This window comes from Myiozetetes cayanensis, unplaced genomic scaffold, assembly GCF_022539395.1.
Source record: "Myiozetetes cayanensis isolate MyiCay16 unplaced genomic scaffold, myiCay2020 scf23, whole genome shotgun sequence".
Classification (NCBI taxonomy): domain Eukaryota; kingdom Metazoa; phylum Chordata; class Aves; order Passeriformes; family Tyrannidae; genus Myiozetetes; species Myiozetetes cayanensis.
Window position 1 is genome coordinate 185,368 of NW_026087445.1, and position 15,468 is coordinate 200,835.

Consider the following 15,468-nt stretch of genomic DNA (forward strand, 5'->3'; position numbering starts at 1 on the left):
GCTTTTAAACTGACAGAAGGGAGATTTAGATTAGATATTGGGAAGAAATTGCCCCCTATGAGGGTGGGGAGGCCCTGTCACATAGAAGCTGTGGCTGCCCCGTCCCTGGAAGTGTCCCAGGCCAGGTTGGACAGGGCTTGGAGCACCCTGGGCTAGTGCAAGGTGTCCCTGGCCATGGCAGAGGGTGGAATGAGAGGAGCTTTAAGGTCCTTCCCAACCCTTCCAACCCACAGAAGTCTGGGATTCTGTGACTCTAACCCTACTGCTGCTGCAGTTTGGAGTCACTAACAGGTGTGCTGGACACTATCTATTGACTGACATAGATTTTAAGGACCTGGTATGTTCCACACGTTCCTGTAAGGTTTTGGATGCTTGTCCTTCCTATAGAGTTTCCTGCTCCTAAGATGCTTTTCCCATATGGCAGAACTCAACCTCCCCCAGCACACCCCGGTGGAGTCGAACAGCTCGCTGATGCTCTTAACTCCTTAATCTAACACTGACCTCTCAACCTACAGCCATAAGCCAATTAGCTCTTTTTTATACCATACCAAATCTCCTTCTGATGAAGCTGTGCTTTCCAATGAATGCCTGTTAGTGACAGAAATGTAATTACAGTGCTTAGCAGCATGCTGGCCCTGGCTGGTGGCAGGGGTTAAGGTCAGAATGCATCTCTAACATACCAAAACAATTTAAACGAGATTTTTTTTTCCAGTTTCTTCTCTTCACTCTCCAGTACTTACTACGTCTGCATATAAAGGCTATTCAGCCATCAGTTTTAAAGCTGAGATCCTGAGCTTTCCAAGGAATTCCTCAACAATCCCTCACTGAATCAGAATCACAGATACCTACCTCCCATCAATCCCCAGAGCTTGGCCCTGTGGAGCCACCCTTCAGTAAATGGGGGCTGATTTTATGAAGTTATTGAGCAAACAAATCTTCCATCACTCCAGAGAAATTTTAAGCTGAGTTTTAAAGTTATTTTGGACATTTTTGACAACAGCAATTTGTCTTGGCTTCTTTGCACCTACTGCAAAAATTACATCAGAATTCATCAGTATCTCTGTGCTTAGCAATGGCTGGATTTGTTATAAATAAAACTATCATAATTATCATTGACACTACAGCCCTTCAGGTCTTACAGAAAATTAACCCAGTCTAGGTCGCACAGGAGGTACCTGGAGGTATTTACATTTAACTGGATGTGACAGTCTCTTCTTTAGGCAGGAAGCCACAGAACACGCTGCATATTTGGCTTTTCTCATATATTTCTCCCACAGCAGCTGTGGGTTTGTTCAATGAGAAGTTCCCATGTCTTTTAGCCCAACAGTGCTGACTTTATTAGTACAGGTGCCCATCTTCCTGCTCTCCAGCCCCAGAGCAGAACAGAGGCACAGAACTGAATCACAGTCACAGAATCACAGAACATCCTGGGCTGGAAGGGAACCACAAGGATCATCGGGTCCAGCTCCTGGAATTACAGGATGCTGTTCCTGAGACAGTCACACATGTGCCTGTTCCCTGCATCAGCCCCATCAGTCAGTCCTTCTGCTTTGCAGGAACTGGTGTTCTTCCAGCTATCAATAAATACATGACCCCATTGCCAAACTGAAGTAAAAAACAGAAGGAAATCTATACTTGGCCTCCTACTTTAATTGTCCAGTTTGCCCATGGTTTAATATGCCCTTAGGAATAATATACTTTTACATCATGTCATAGTTGTATGTTCTCCACAGAAACCTTCAAAAGGAATAGGGAATCCAAAGAAAATGGCACAGGGCAAAAGCAGCGGGATTGGCAAAACACTGTCACCCCACTGAGCTCCTGTCAGTCCCTGAACAGGACACAGAATCCATGGAGAGGGGTGGAAGGAGCAATGGGAGCAAGAGGTGGACTCTGGGGGAAGCAAGGCTGCCAGTTCTCTGCTGACACCAAGCCATTCCCCCAGTCCCGACTTCCCACAGCAGACCCTAAAACTGTCACTGCTCAGCTCTAGATACCAGCTACTCTGCAAGAGGGAAATGGAAAAGAAAAACCAAATCTTCTCCTTTTATAAACAGCATCTGTTAGAGAGCTGCTTAAAGCTGTGGCAAGATAAATGCAATTCTGTAAGATGGCTTAACAGGCAGACTGCAGGCAAAACCAGAGCAGGAGCAGCTCCTACATATTCATACACACCCCCATACTGGGAGCTCCTGGGCTCCAGCAGCCCAGCACCTCAGAAAAAGCACCATGTGCAGCAACACTGGTGGAACCAGGAAAATTTATTTCAGTTGATGATTGCTCCCTGAGATTTTTAAGGCCAGAAGGAACAAAACTAATCACCCACTGGTTCTAATTTCCTGCTAAAAAAGAGCCCAGAAGTACTAACGGGGGACTCTGCACATCAGCTGGTTAAACTAGTTCGGGTTTCCACCTTCCAGGAAAGCAGCCAGTCTGGATTTGATGTTTGAGTGATGAAATCCATCCCATCCCTGAATAAACACTCAAACACAGAGGGAAGGATAATTTGACATGCAGTCTTATACTGAGAGACAAGTTGTTCATTAACCACCTCCCAAGCATCATTCCCATTTGCATTGCATAGATTGCTTCATTCCCTGTGGATATTCAGTTCCTCACACCATGGGGATGTTGCTGACCTCAAAATAATCTTGAGTCGGTTGAAAAGTTTCCCTAAACCTTTGGAAAAATAATTGCATTCTGCCCTTTAAATTCCCCTTAAAAATCCCCTCCTTGAGTGTAACAGCTATTGTATTTCATTCCAGAGGTAGTTGTGTTTTAATTGAGGTCAAAATGGTCCTGTACAAAAAGAATCTTACCATCAGCCACTGCCATTTATAAATTAATTGATTAAATAAGTAAGATTACATCAACTCCTTGCTGCAGTGTAAGGTAATTTACACCTATTAAGAAGCAAGAATTGTCCAAGTTTTTCCAATCTATTGCACAGAAGGGAGGGCTCTTTAACCTTCTGCCTTCTATTGGGGGAGATTTCAGAATATTGTCTGAAAGCAGCAGACCAACCCTGGAACTGCAGTGGAGCTGGAGCTCTGCATTTCCTAGGAATTACCAGCATCTCACCCCTGGTCACCCAGAGAACGAGCTGGCACAGTGCTTGATTGCCGTGGTCAGGAATTTTAAAATAAGTTATCTCACTGTCCCAGCTGAAGGAGGAGAGAGATCAGCTGCAGGCTCTCCCCACGCTGAACACAGGGAACAGCTGGCTCCAGGATTCACCTGGCATTCCCATGGAAGACCAGAGCAGGCCGAAGAGCTGCGAGACAGGGGGCTGAGGGAAAACAAGGGCCACTTTCCTGAGTGGTGTGTCCCTGTGTCCCCACGCCCTTCTCTCACCCCACACAGGCCAAAGTGAAGGCCAGAGTGGTTCCACCCAGCGCAGAATCAGAGAATCATGGAATCGTTCCAGTTGGAAAAAACCTTTAGGATCATCCAGTCCAACCATCAATGTTCACCACTAAACCACGTCCTCAGCTGCCACATCCACATGTTTTTTGAACTCTTCCAGGGGTGGTGACTCCACACTGCCCTGGGCAGCTGTGCCAAAGCTTTACAACTCTTTCCATTAAAAATTTTTTTCTGATACCTAATCTAGACCTTCCCTGGTGCAACTTGAGGCTGTTTCCTCTCCTCCTGTGCAGGAGGGCTGGCTGGTGGGCCCCTGCTCCCAGGAGCACCCGAGGAACACCTGACACCTCTCCAAACAGCAGCGTTTTCTCAGCTACAGTTTTGGAAGGGTTTAAGATTTTGATATTTGAGAGGCTAAGGGACAGTTTCCCTGTGCAGACTTCAGCACAGAATTGTTTGGGATTTAGCAGCAAAAGGCCCTTTGGCTCAAGGTCTGTAAAAATGAAAATCCCATTTCTAACCATCCCCTTTCTCCATGCTCACAGTTATTATAACACTGGCAGTCCCAAATGAACCCATGTGTTTTATCCCTGCCCAATCCTGACTGTAGTCAGTGCCCCAAACAAGAGCTGTGCAGTGTCACCCCGTTCTGCTCCAGGGGAGAAGGAGTTTCATAGCAGGAAAGCCAAATAAACACACAGACTTCTTGGCATGTTTGAGACAACACTTCAGACTGATTTGGCACTGATCAACCCAGCTGAGCCTAGAAGGGCCCAGTTACAAGATCCCCCTGAAACACTGGTGAGAACAGGGTACACCAAGAGTGGGGCAGCAGAACACCAGACCCTCCCACTCCCAGTCCTCTGGTAAACTGGGAGAATTTCAAGTCCCCAGAACACAAGTGTCTGGTGCTATTTGAGACATCCTGGGGCTCCAGGTGCCACCTGAGATGGGAGTGCTCCTCAGAAGGGCCCATGTCATGTTGCCAACCTCACATAAGTATCTCAGACACAATCTGACACTTAAACACTGGCAGAGGTGACACCTCCCATCAGTCCCTTCCCTACTGTGCTCCTCATCATTGTCACAGTTCTGTGTGTGTTCACTTTCCGAAAGCCTGGCAGATCCTGAGCCTCCTGTCTGCTCAAGTGATGGGCATGGGAGGTGTCCCCACACTCCACCATCGACAGAAAGCCCTTCACCTCACACACCAAAGCACATCCAGAAGATAGAATCAGAGAAACATGGAATCTGAGCTGGAAAAAACCCACAAGGATCATCGTGTCCAACGCCTGGCCCTGCACAGACACCCCAACAATCCCATCACTTTGCTGGTGCCAAAAATGCCTTCCGCGCTTTTTAGTCTCAAAGTGATTTTGTGCTGCAGAATTTCCAGGGGAACATCAGCATTCCACAGCCCCTCCTGCCACTGGCCACATGCTCTCTGCAGTCACTGGAGGGACAACCCTGAACCCCTCTGAGCAGTCTCAGACTGGCTGTTCTGTGCTTGCTTTGCCCAATTTCACCCTCTTTTTGCAGCTGTTGGAGCCATGAACAACACAAAGGACATGAAAATGGAAGCAGAAGGGCACACAGAAAGCAGACAGGAGCCTCATGCCCTGCCTCTTTTTCCCTATCTCCCATCAATATCCTACACACCTTCCCCTGTGCTTGTGAGGACAGGCACTCCTGTGTGTTTCCAGCAGCCTGGAATCAGTCAGGCACGGGAATGAAGAGCTGGCACTGGGCACAGGGAGCCTCTTCCCCTCCCTCTGCCCTCCAGGCATCTCCACTTGGAGAAGATGCTACAAGTGGCAGCTCTCCTGGCTCACCAGGTCTGCAGCAGGCAGGGGGGATGAGGGCAGCTTCCCTAAGGTATGAAGAGGTTTTGATCCCTCTCCTTCCCCTCCTGCCTCCTCTGCCATCCCTGCCTGGACACCAGCTCAGCCACTGGGTCCTGGCAGGCACAAGGGGCAAAACCAGTTTGCTACAGGGCTGGAAACAAGCTCTGTTGGCCCCACAATTAACTCCTGGGTTTCTGTCTTTTGTAGGAGCAGTCAGGATCACACTTTGGATTCATCCCACAAAAAAATCTGTACTTGCAATGCTCAGGGTGAACAAAAAGAAATCCCAGCCCTGAAATGTCTCTGGCCTGCCATGGTGAGCGTGCCATGGCCAGCAGGGACAGACCTGCTTTCATCAGGGCTCCTGAAATCTCTGTAATTCACCTGCCCTCTCTATAATTCCTGATATTATATAACCACAAGGGCTCCTGATAGGTCATTTGTTATGGCTGCAGCACAGAATTAAACAAAAATGAGCTTTAATCCCAGCAATACCTCTTTGAAATTAAAATTGAAAAAGATATCCAAAAATTACCCACTAATTCGGAGAGTTTGTCATTGTGGAGTCTTTTGGGTGTTCTGGTTCCCATCCCCCAGGTGACCAGAGGTCACACTGAGTCCCATCATCTGCCTCCTGTCTTTAATAGTGCCTGGACAGGCAGAGCTTGGGAGATCCAAACTGCCTCTGAGCCTCAACTAAACACAGGGATGGGACACACAACACAAACAATGGCTTTGCTCAGCTCCACAAGGAACTTACGGAGTTTTTTTGATCAAAACACGTCAAGTCACAGATGAAGCTGTTGCCCAGAGAAGCTGTGGCTGCCCCATCCCTGGAAGTGTCCAAGGCCAGGTTGGACAGGGCTTGGAGCAACCTGGGCTGGTGGAAGGTGTCCCTGCCCATGGCAGGGGGTGGAACAAGATGAGCTTTTAAGGTCCCTCCCAACCCAAACCAGTCTGGGATCCTGATTCTATGAAACTCTGAGTGGATGTTGAGTCATTCCCCCTGTAAAGCCCCATCTTTCAAAACCTATAAAGTCCCAGACAACCTTAGTTCTTGCACCAAAAAGCACAACTTGCTCTGAGATCCCTCCTTTGTTCCCTCCTTTCCCTGCCAGCAGCAGCAGCAGCAGCAGCAGCAGGGGCCTGCACAGGTGATTATTTCAGTTTCCTGCAGATGCACAGGCACAGATTCCGATCACTTTCAAGTGATGCCAAAGACAGATCTCTGATAGCTCTGAGTCAGGCTGATAACAGGCAAGTTTCAGCACCGCTCAGCTCATAATTACATAGTTGTGAAAAACAGATCAGTTGGCAACACACAGGAAAAAAAAGATTGGAATCCTTTGGGAAAGCAAAGACAACCCTCTGCCACAGTCCATCATGCTCTCTGCTCTCTAGGGAGGTGGCTTTGCCAGGCACCACACATGCACTTCCCAGGGAGTATCCCGAGCCTCCTGTCTGCACAAGTGATGGGCATGGGAGGTGTCCCCACACTCCACCATCAACAGAAAGCCCTTCACCTCACACACCAAAGCATATCCAGAAGTTAGAATCACAGAATCATGGAATCTGAGCCCTGCACAGACACCCCAACAATCCCATCACTTTGCTGGTGTGTCCAAACAGTGTGAAGCCCTCAAATCCCTGAGATCATCAGTCACCAGGCTGGCCTGGGAGCCCATGCTGGCCCTTCAAATGGGTTTTCAGAAATCCCTAATGGCTGCAGAACTCAACTGAGAGGGGTTACAGAGCAGGAGCAAACACCATGAAGCTGCAGTTCCACAGGGACACCATGGACACATAAGTAACCACATGGAATTTTGTGCTATTTCATTGTCACATTTGTATTCATTGTAGGATCAGGCCAAACCATGATTGCCTGAACTCTCTTGTTTATACACCAAGACAAATCCACATTGCTCCCTTCTCCCCGTGACATTAAAATTACTTGTGTCCTACAGCACAAAGTGGAGAGGTCACAACATGAGTCACCTGATAAACCCATTGACAGTGATCAGAGTGGAGCATGCAGGGGGAATCTAACATTTATCCCAATTTCCTCACACATCTTGTTAGCTGCTGAAGAGAACTCTCTTATTCCCTCTCCTTGACATTAACCAACATAAATACTTGAAGTACTCACTTACAAATAAGTGCAGGAAAGTAAAAGAATGTACTTGATGTTATTTAAATCATAGAACTGCAGAACCATTGAGTGTCCTAAGAAGGAAGGGACCCACAAGGGTCATCAAGTCCAACTTCTGGCCCTTCAGTGGCCACCCCAACAATCCCTCCATGTGCCTGAGTGCTGTCCCAACATTCTAGTTTGGCTCCAGCCAAAACTCCAGTGAAATGAGAGCATTTTCAAAGACATAACAGAAATTAAAGTATAAATGTTCTCCTTTGCCCCTCCCTGCATGTACAGTTTTGCTGTATGCTTTCAAAGTGATGAGAAAGTGCAGAGCTGTAATAGCAGGAGAACAGTATCCACAGCTGGATACTCTGAACAGTTTAAAATAATCTCCAAGCAAATAACCCTGAGAAAAAGGGAGAGGAAAATCCATACTCACCTGAACGTGATCTGCCCAATTCTCCTCAGTCATGGTTTTCTGAAAAGACAAAATTACTCCTGAGACATCCCAGAAAAGGGAGGGTGTTCCACACAGCAAACTAGAAATGAACACCATGTGGTACCCACTGGCATCACCTGTGGTCAAGGAATGCACTCGGGAGCACACGGGACACCTCAGCTGCCAGGGCACAGCAGAATGACACAGCGTGGGGGAAGCAACTCAGAAAACTGTTACATGACAGCATGTGAGACATAAAAATTCATGTGCAATATGTCCTCAGACTGCTCAGCTCTCCAGCCAGCCCATGGAGAGCCATTCCACGGGCTCCAGGAAAAGGAGAGATCTCAGGGATCCTCTGCAAGGCTGAGCATTCAGAATATTAAAATACAAACTTTTCTCAACAGCCAAATAATGAAAAATCCTCTGGAGTCATGAGGTCTGGGAAAGGAAACTGATAAGTTAATATTCCCATTCTAATGTAGTTCAGAGGCAAACTTGGGGAGAAATATGGGACTGGACCTAGGATTGGACCTACTCTCCACTCTGCCAAGAGCAGAGGCTGCGTGAGACTGACCGTGAGCCTCCGCCTTGGTGCTGGCACAGGGAACAGGGAGTGCTAGTGCCACTTTTATGGAAAGGTACAAGAGCAAACAGGGAGTAAGAGCCTCAAAGAAAACAGCTCTGAGATATACAAGCATGTAATTTAAATACTAGTGAGATAAAGGGGCCATTTAACCAGAGCTCAGACACAGCTGAGAATGGTAAACAGAGAGCACCAAAGAGCTCTCAGAAGAAGGGACTGTGTCCAGAAACAGCTGCCAAATGTACCTTAATGGAAGTAACTGGCCAGCTTGAATACTTTAAATCAAGCAAATGCTCCAAAACAAAGGAAATGGAAGGCCAGAGAGAGCAGAACCCCAGATCACGAATCCATTCCACTCTGCTAAATAAATACACCTGGATAAACGCTCTCTGCTCACTCACAGTGGATGACCAAGCTTGTTACAGTGATGTCATCCACACTAAAGATCTGAGATGCAGGAGGCTGAAATGCTCAGTCCTCCCCTGCTCTCCTGGCAGTGGGGCTGGCAGGCAGCAGAGACAGCTCAGAGCCTTCACTGATGGATCAGGAGGTCTTGGGAGTAGAAGTTGCTGTGCCAGAACGGTGTCATTGAATCAGCACCATTCAAACCCATCCTTGTGTTCCAAGTACTGAGCCTGGGGGGTCAGAAAATATGGCTGGATCTGCCTCTGCTGCCAGAGCAAAAAGGAACCCTCCTCTGAACACAGAACAGGCACTCTGGGAGAGGTGGCTCATTCCCTGGACTCTGGCTCTCTGGAGGCTGGATCACTAGTCCTGTAGGAACATTTGAGAAACCTACTGGGCTCAGATTCTGCTAAAAGCCTCCTGTATCTACAAGGAGAAAATCTTTTATGAACTGCAGATGAAAACCTGCTCTAAGCTTGGCAAATACAGTTTGGGAATTCAAAATTAAAAAAATGGAAACATTTCACTGTGATCTTCAGCCTCTTGTGGTCCTTGTCCTTCACAGTTCAGTGGATACACCTGGACACAAGTGAGAGCTGTTTTTTCCAGAAGAGGCAGAAAAAAATAAATCTGATTCTCAACTGGCATGATCTGTCCCCAGGCACAGGGTCATGCTGAAAGCCAGACCATGAGGAGAAGCACTAAACCCACCCTGTTAAGGAGATAAATGTGTTCCCAGTGCAGGAGCTCTGGAGCATCCAAAGGGAGTGACTTGGCTCAGTGCACTCACGAGTGGGGAGGAGAAACCACACTCAAGTCATTCTGCAGACAGTCAAACTCCAAGCTGCCTCCTAGAAAACTGCTTCTCAGAAAGAATTAGGGGCATTTTCCTATTCCTTCAAACCCTCAGTGCCAGCACAAGCACCAGTGGATTTGGAACAAGAATTTGGAGGCTGGACAGCAGTAAAGTCTGTTCAAAGAGTGGCTCAGGAGCTGAAAATAGGACCATTTTGTTCCACAGTAACAAGGCTGGCAGCACAAAAACACCCCTGTGGCAGGTTTGGGCCATACCTGTCCCAGCCAGGTCACAGGCAGCAAAGTGAAGTGCCTACAGAGCACCCAGACATGAGGAATGTCTAGAATCTGGTGTTCTTAAAAAAAAACGAAACAAAAACCCCACACAAATGCCCCCAAAACTCTTTATCCAGTGTGTTCCTGCTTCTTTGAGATGGCTGAGAGAAGCTGAACACTGGAGAGCCGACCCTGACCCAGAGCACTGCTGAGGGAGCTGAGGGGAAGAAGCTCCAGCCCTGAGCAACCAGGACACCCAGGCATTGGAACATGAATGGACTCACAAACTATTCACTCACAGAACAAACAGATCCAATGGCAGACCCGGGGCATCTTTATATCACCGTACTCACAGCGAAAACTTGCTCATACACATTTCAGTTATCTCAATTGTGTTACTCAAAATGCAAATGGAATGAAAATCCTCATTCAGCCCCCACACAACACAGCACATACCTCAACAAATCTCTTGTAAAAGAGGTAGTTCAGGGTTCTCAAGTGCCGCTGGTTTACGACATTAGGGCAGAGGGCTGGAAGAAGGAAAAAGACATTTAAGTACCCAACATCTCTGAATTTCCTGGAAGTTTTACTGTCTAGACATGATGCTTTTCCTTCCCCAATGTCAGACTGGGGCTGGGGAAGGCAGGATGCCCTCACACTTGGAACAGTGAGGAACAGAGCAGAACACTGTCAGCTTATCTCAACTATAAACTGTTATTTACACTTTCAACTGTGATTAGCAATGCTAATCCTCGGGTCTGATATCTCTGGCTCCACCACCCCTGAGTGATAAGATCCACCCTGTGGTTCAATATGCTCCACAGTCAATGACTTCACACCTTTAATTAGGCAGCATCCCCACATGGGCACCACGTCAGTCTCTAGAGGCTGCATTCTTCTGGGTTTAATTGGAACCTGTGCTGTTAATTCATTGAAGCCATTGTGAACAACTGACTCAGGATGTAAACTTGTGGCTAAAGTTTATCGGGTAAAACACAGATCCATGGAAGAGACTCCACATCCGCACAAAGAGGGTGGGGACTATTGTTTTGCTGAGCTAGCAAGCCACACTTGTTGATAATATATTTATTGCTGTCATCTTCATTAGATATGGCTCATTACAACTGCAAAACCCGAGATCTTCACACAGTGCCTGGTTTTGAAATCCAGTGCAAGGAGAGATAAAGGCAGGAGATAAAATACATGAAGTGGATTAGCATAGGTATCTGTTCCTGTTGGATGCTGGGATGGATGAACAGGGAAAGGCTTAACCAAAGCCTTCCATGGGGCTTCAGTGGCTAAAACCATCCCACTGGGAGCCAGCAAAAGCAGAAGTGGTCACAAAGAGCAGGAAAGTGAAAATTTTCTGCAGCTTCCCTTGAATCAGAGTCCACAGGGAGAAACCAATTCCTTATCCCTCTCCGTGTCCCACACAGGGCATGCCCAAGGATTATAAACCAGCAGAACAAAGAAAGATCTCTGGATACCAGACCCTGGGATCAGAGGGTGATGGGTTGATGTCCCACTAGATACAGCAACTCCTCAGAGTCCCCTGAAGCATCACCTCAGAACGTGAACATTTCCATCTCAAACATAAAAAGTTAAAGCTGTTATTTTTAAGTTTATCTTCCACAGTGTGACAACCGATCCTTACCCTCCAAGGATCTGAGGAAATTATTGCAACTATCACACAGGATATTGTCCCAGTAAATATGGTGATCTTTCCTCTGGATATTATCCCAATATCTGGAGGAAAAATCACCAGCTCATGGAAAGCAACACTCTCTAAAGAACATAAGATCAAGGTAAAAATTAGTAACATTACCATCTAACTCAGGGACTTCAAAGCACTTCAGAAAGAACCATGGCATCACTGCTCCAGGCCACCCAAAAGATCCACTGAATATTTTTTTCTTTGAGCTTCTAGAGGAAATATCCAAAGCAGAAGCTCTGGCAGAACTGGGGGTTGCAATGGCCAGCTATCTGTGTGGGAGGGACAGAGGAACACAGGTGCACTGGAAGCATGTTTGAAGGCACTAGTGACACATTTTATTCTGATGAAGCAAGTGAATTGAGTTTGACTCTGGTTTTCTGTACTTTATTACAAAATATAGAGAAGGACTAATAAAGAATACAAGTACAGGCTGGATAGAGAAGGGATTGAGAAAAATCCTGGGGAGAAGGATTTGGGTGTGTGGGTGGATGAGAAGCTCAACATGCCCTGACCATGTGTGTTGGCAGCCCAGAAACCCTCCTGTCCTGGGCTCATTCCCCAGTGTGGGCAGCAGGTGAGGGGGGATTCTGCCCCTCTGCCCCCTCAGGTGAGACCCCCCTGCAGAGCTGCCCCAGCCCTGGGGCACCAAGACAAGAAGGATGTGGAGCTGCTCTGGAGTCCAGAGGAGGCCACAGAGATTCTCCAAGGGCTGGAGCCCCTCTGCTCTGGAGCCAGGCTGGGAGAGCTGGGGGGGGTTCAGCTGGAGAAGAGAAGGATCCAGGGAGACCTGAGAGCCCCTTCCAGGGCCTAAAGGGGCTCCAGGAGAGCTGGAGAGGGACTGGGGACAAGGGATGGAGGGACAGGACAAGGGGGAATGGCTTCCCACTGGCAGAGGGCAGGGAGAGATGGGATATTGGGAAGGAATTCTTGGCTGTGAGGGTGGGCAGGCCCTGGCACAGGTTGCCCAGAGAAGCTGTGGCTGCCCCTGGATCCCTGGAAGTGTCCAAGGCCAGGTTGGATGGGGCTTGGAGCAACCTGGGCTAGTGGAAGGTGTCCCTGCCCGTGGTAGAAGGGGATGAACTTTAAGGTCCCTTCCAACCCAAACCAGTCTGGGATTCTATGGAAAATACAAGGGTGAATGGTAACTTGCTAAGAGAGACAATAAAATGAAGAGATCAAAGCTCTTAAGGAAAGGAAGAACAACAAAATAAACCCAATAAAATGGACTTCAATAAACTCAGAAAACTGGATTTCATGTGGAAATCATTTATGAGGGAAAAAGGAGTTAAGAGCTGACAAAGGAAAAATTGGAAGTGAAGAGACTTAACTGCTAAAGCAAAAGCTTTTATGGACCTCAGTCACAAGGAGGTTAAAAGAACATGAAAAATGGATCACACACATACAAGTCAACAGCAGAAACACAAAAAATCACAAAACCCAAAGTAAAACACAGAATGTTTCAATCAAAAGCTACAAAGTCAAGAGAAATTCCACACAGCCTTTTGGAGGAAAAAAACAACCACAACCCAGCAAAATCTAATGCAAGGGAAGAACATATGGCACAGGTGGCACTGCAGAGCCTTTGCCAGACCTTGCCCTGAGCTTTCATGATCACCTGCAGAAATCAAAGTGCTTCAGGACACAGCACCTTCCTCAAGGTCAACCCCCCAGCTGGGGAAGCAGGAGTCTGAGCCCAGGTCTCCTGCACCCCAATCAATGTCCTGCTGGTCAGAGCAAAGACCTTGTGCTAAGCTTTCCAGAACAGGGACCATCCTCTTAGTCAGTGTCTGTCCAACGGGGTCATGACTGGCTTGTGGAGCACTGGTGAAATATAAATGGTTTAACACCATGAAAGCAACTATTTGGACATATTAACTCTTAACCTGGTAGCTGCACCACAACCATGTTCATCTGAGATACATTTCACACCTGGGCCTGACTCAGAGGCCAAAGCCCCAGTCTGCTCTCAGCCCTTGGCAGAGTTAATGGTCATGAGCAACCCAGACAGAGCAAAAATGAAATCTCTTTGTCCCACAGGTCAGACCCACAGCCCACACTGATAGCAGTCGTGCAAGATGGGTAAGATGTGTCTACTGTAGACATGGTGCAATATATTTTTAGGTGTGGTGGGTGGTATCACTCCCAGGAGATACCAATGCCTCCTGAGCTGGGACAGGGACCCAATCCTCTCTGTCCACAGCCCCGAGAGCTTCCATTCACAACGAGACTCCTTCTCCCTGTCCTGGCAGAACAGCAGGTCCCACACACAGTGTACTTGGTTTGGGGGCAAACTAAAGGAGCCTTCAGGATAAAATCAGGGTATCTGATATCCCTGGTATTGCTAAGGATTGCTGGGGAATCTGAGGAGCAGCAGTCAGTGCACTGGGCTCTCGCTGTGTTATGAGATTAATCCCTAAATGAGAATTAGGGGAGGACAGGGCTGCAGTCAAGAAAACGTCTTCTTGTTGTAGCCTGAAAGAAGCATCAGGGTCTCATCAAATGCTCAGTGGCACCATAGCTCAGGGCCCACGGCCCTCATAAAGGGGGTGACATGGCAGAAGCCCCAAACTCCCTCTCAGATCCCTGAGCTACCTGCTGGCTGTGCTGCCTGGAGCGAGAACAGAGCACAGTACAGGGGTGTGATCCACACCTAAAGGAAAATATGCCCTAGTGTACCCTGAGACACCATGTGGATATGAGGAATTCATGCTCAGAATAGCCAGGATGGGGATAGCTTTTCCACAAAAAAGCTTGGAGCTCCTGGTCAGCATGTCAGGGCCTAGAGCAGGTCATATCCTACTGCCTGCTCTTCAGTCTGAGGGCCTTAGAAAAGACTGGGGCACATTCCATCCCCTCCTCCTTCAGCACCTTGGCCCTGCAGCCTCGGGAATGGGGCTCCTGCCTGCCAATGTCCCAGCCTGGAGGTTCTCCTCGGGCACAGGGTGTGCAGAGTTGGGCTGGTGTTGAACACCTGAGTTAAAACACTCCAGAACAGCACATGGAAGTCAGGGAAAAAAAGAGAGGGAGGGGAGAGGAAGGGAGCAGAGGAGAGGAGAGGAGAGGAAAAACCTTCTGCTCTGTTTTAGCGAGGGAAAGGTAAAACGTTGAAATTTCATCCTTCCAAAGGCATTCCTGTTGAATTGCATGAGTCATTCCCTTTTTTCTAACTCAGCATCTTTGGAAAGTGCCCCCCTGGTGACTGCCCTGCCACGTGTGTGCAGGTCCCCAAGCCCTGAGGAGGTGTGAGCTGCGGCTCACCTGGGCACATGTGGGGCTGTGAATTCCCAGTCCTGCCTCACCTGGGCACACGTGGGGCTGTGAATTCCCAGCCCTGCCTCACCTGGGCACGTGTGGGGCTGTGCACAGCCCTCTCCTGCCCTCTGCTGCCCCGGCCCCGCCTGGAGCGCGGCAGCCCCGGTGGGGGGTGTGTGTGTGTGTGTGGGGAGGGGGGGAAGGGGGTCACACAAACGGAAATCACTTGTTGAAACAAACGGATAACCCAGTGCTCAAGTAAAAGAAACATTTCTCTTGGTTTATACTAAAAAATCTTTTAAAGACTGTGGTAAAAGCACAGAGCATTCAAACCTTGAGGCGCTCAGCTCACCTCTCACGCTGCTACAGCACAAGCACTTCCATTAACTGGGCACTCAGTCCCCATCTGTCTCCTCTCTGTCACACTGCTGTTATTTGCTTCATTGGCACAGAGGCATCAAGCCCAGTATCTGAGATTATCACACTTCTCAGAGCAGGATCATTTCTACTTCAAACCCCAGGAACTGTCAGTGAAAAACATCCCTGAACTCTCTGCATGTCCCAGTTGTGCAAAACCACAGCAGAGAACAGATTCGACCATGTCAGCCCTGGGAAGGGGCTGCTCCCTCACCTCTGAGATCTGTTTTGACTGAAACT

The 15,468-nt window shown here is 48.1% G+C and overlaps 1 protein-coding gene across 14 annotated transcripts in view; it reads right to left on the minus strand.

Moving 5' to 3' along the window:
- The window catches only part of EXD3 (exonuclease 3'-5' domain containing 3), a 282,431-nt gene that overhangs the window by 159,101 nt on the left and 107,862 nt on the right, over window positions 1-15,468 (minus strand). For all 14 annotated transcript variants that reach the window (XR_007629431.1, XR_007629432.1, XR_007629427.1 and 11 more), the window contains 2 exons: window positions 10,302-10,375; window positions 7,784-7,822 (listed from right to left, as the gene is read on the minus strand). Coding sequence is in view for 3 of the 14 variants with exons in the window: in XM_050319851.1 (XP_050175808.1) it covers window positions 7,784-7,822; window positions 10,302-10,375 (113 nt within the window). In the remaining 11 variants the exon portion in view is untranslated. The remainder of the gene's footprint in view (window positions 1-7,783; window positions 7,823-10,301; window positions 10,376-15,468) is intronic.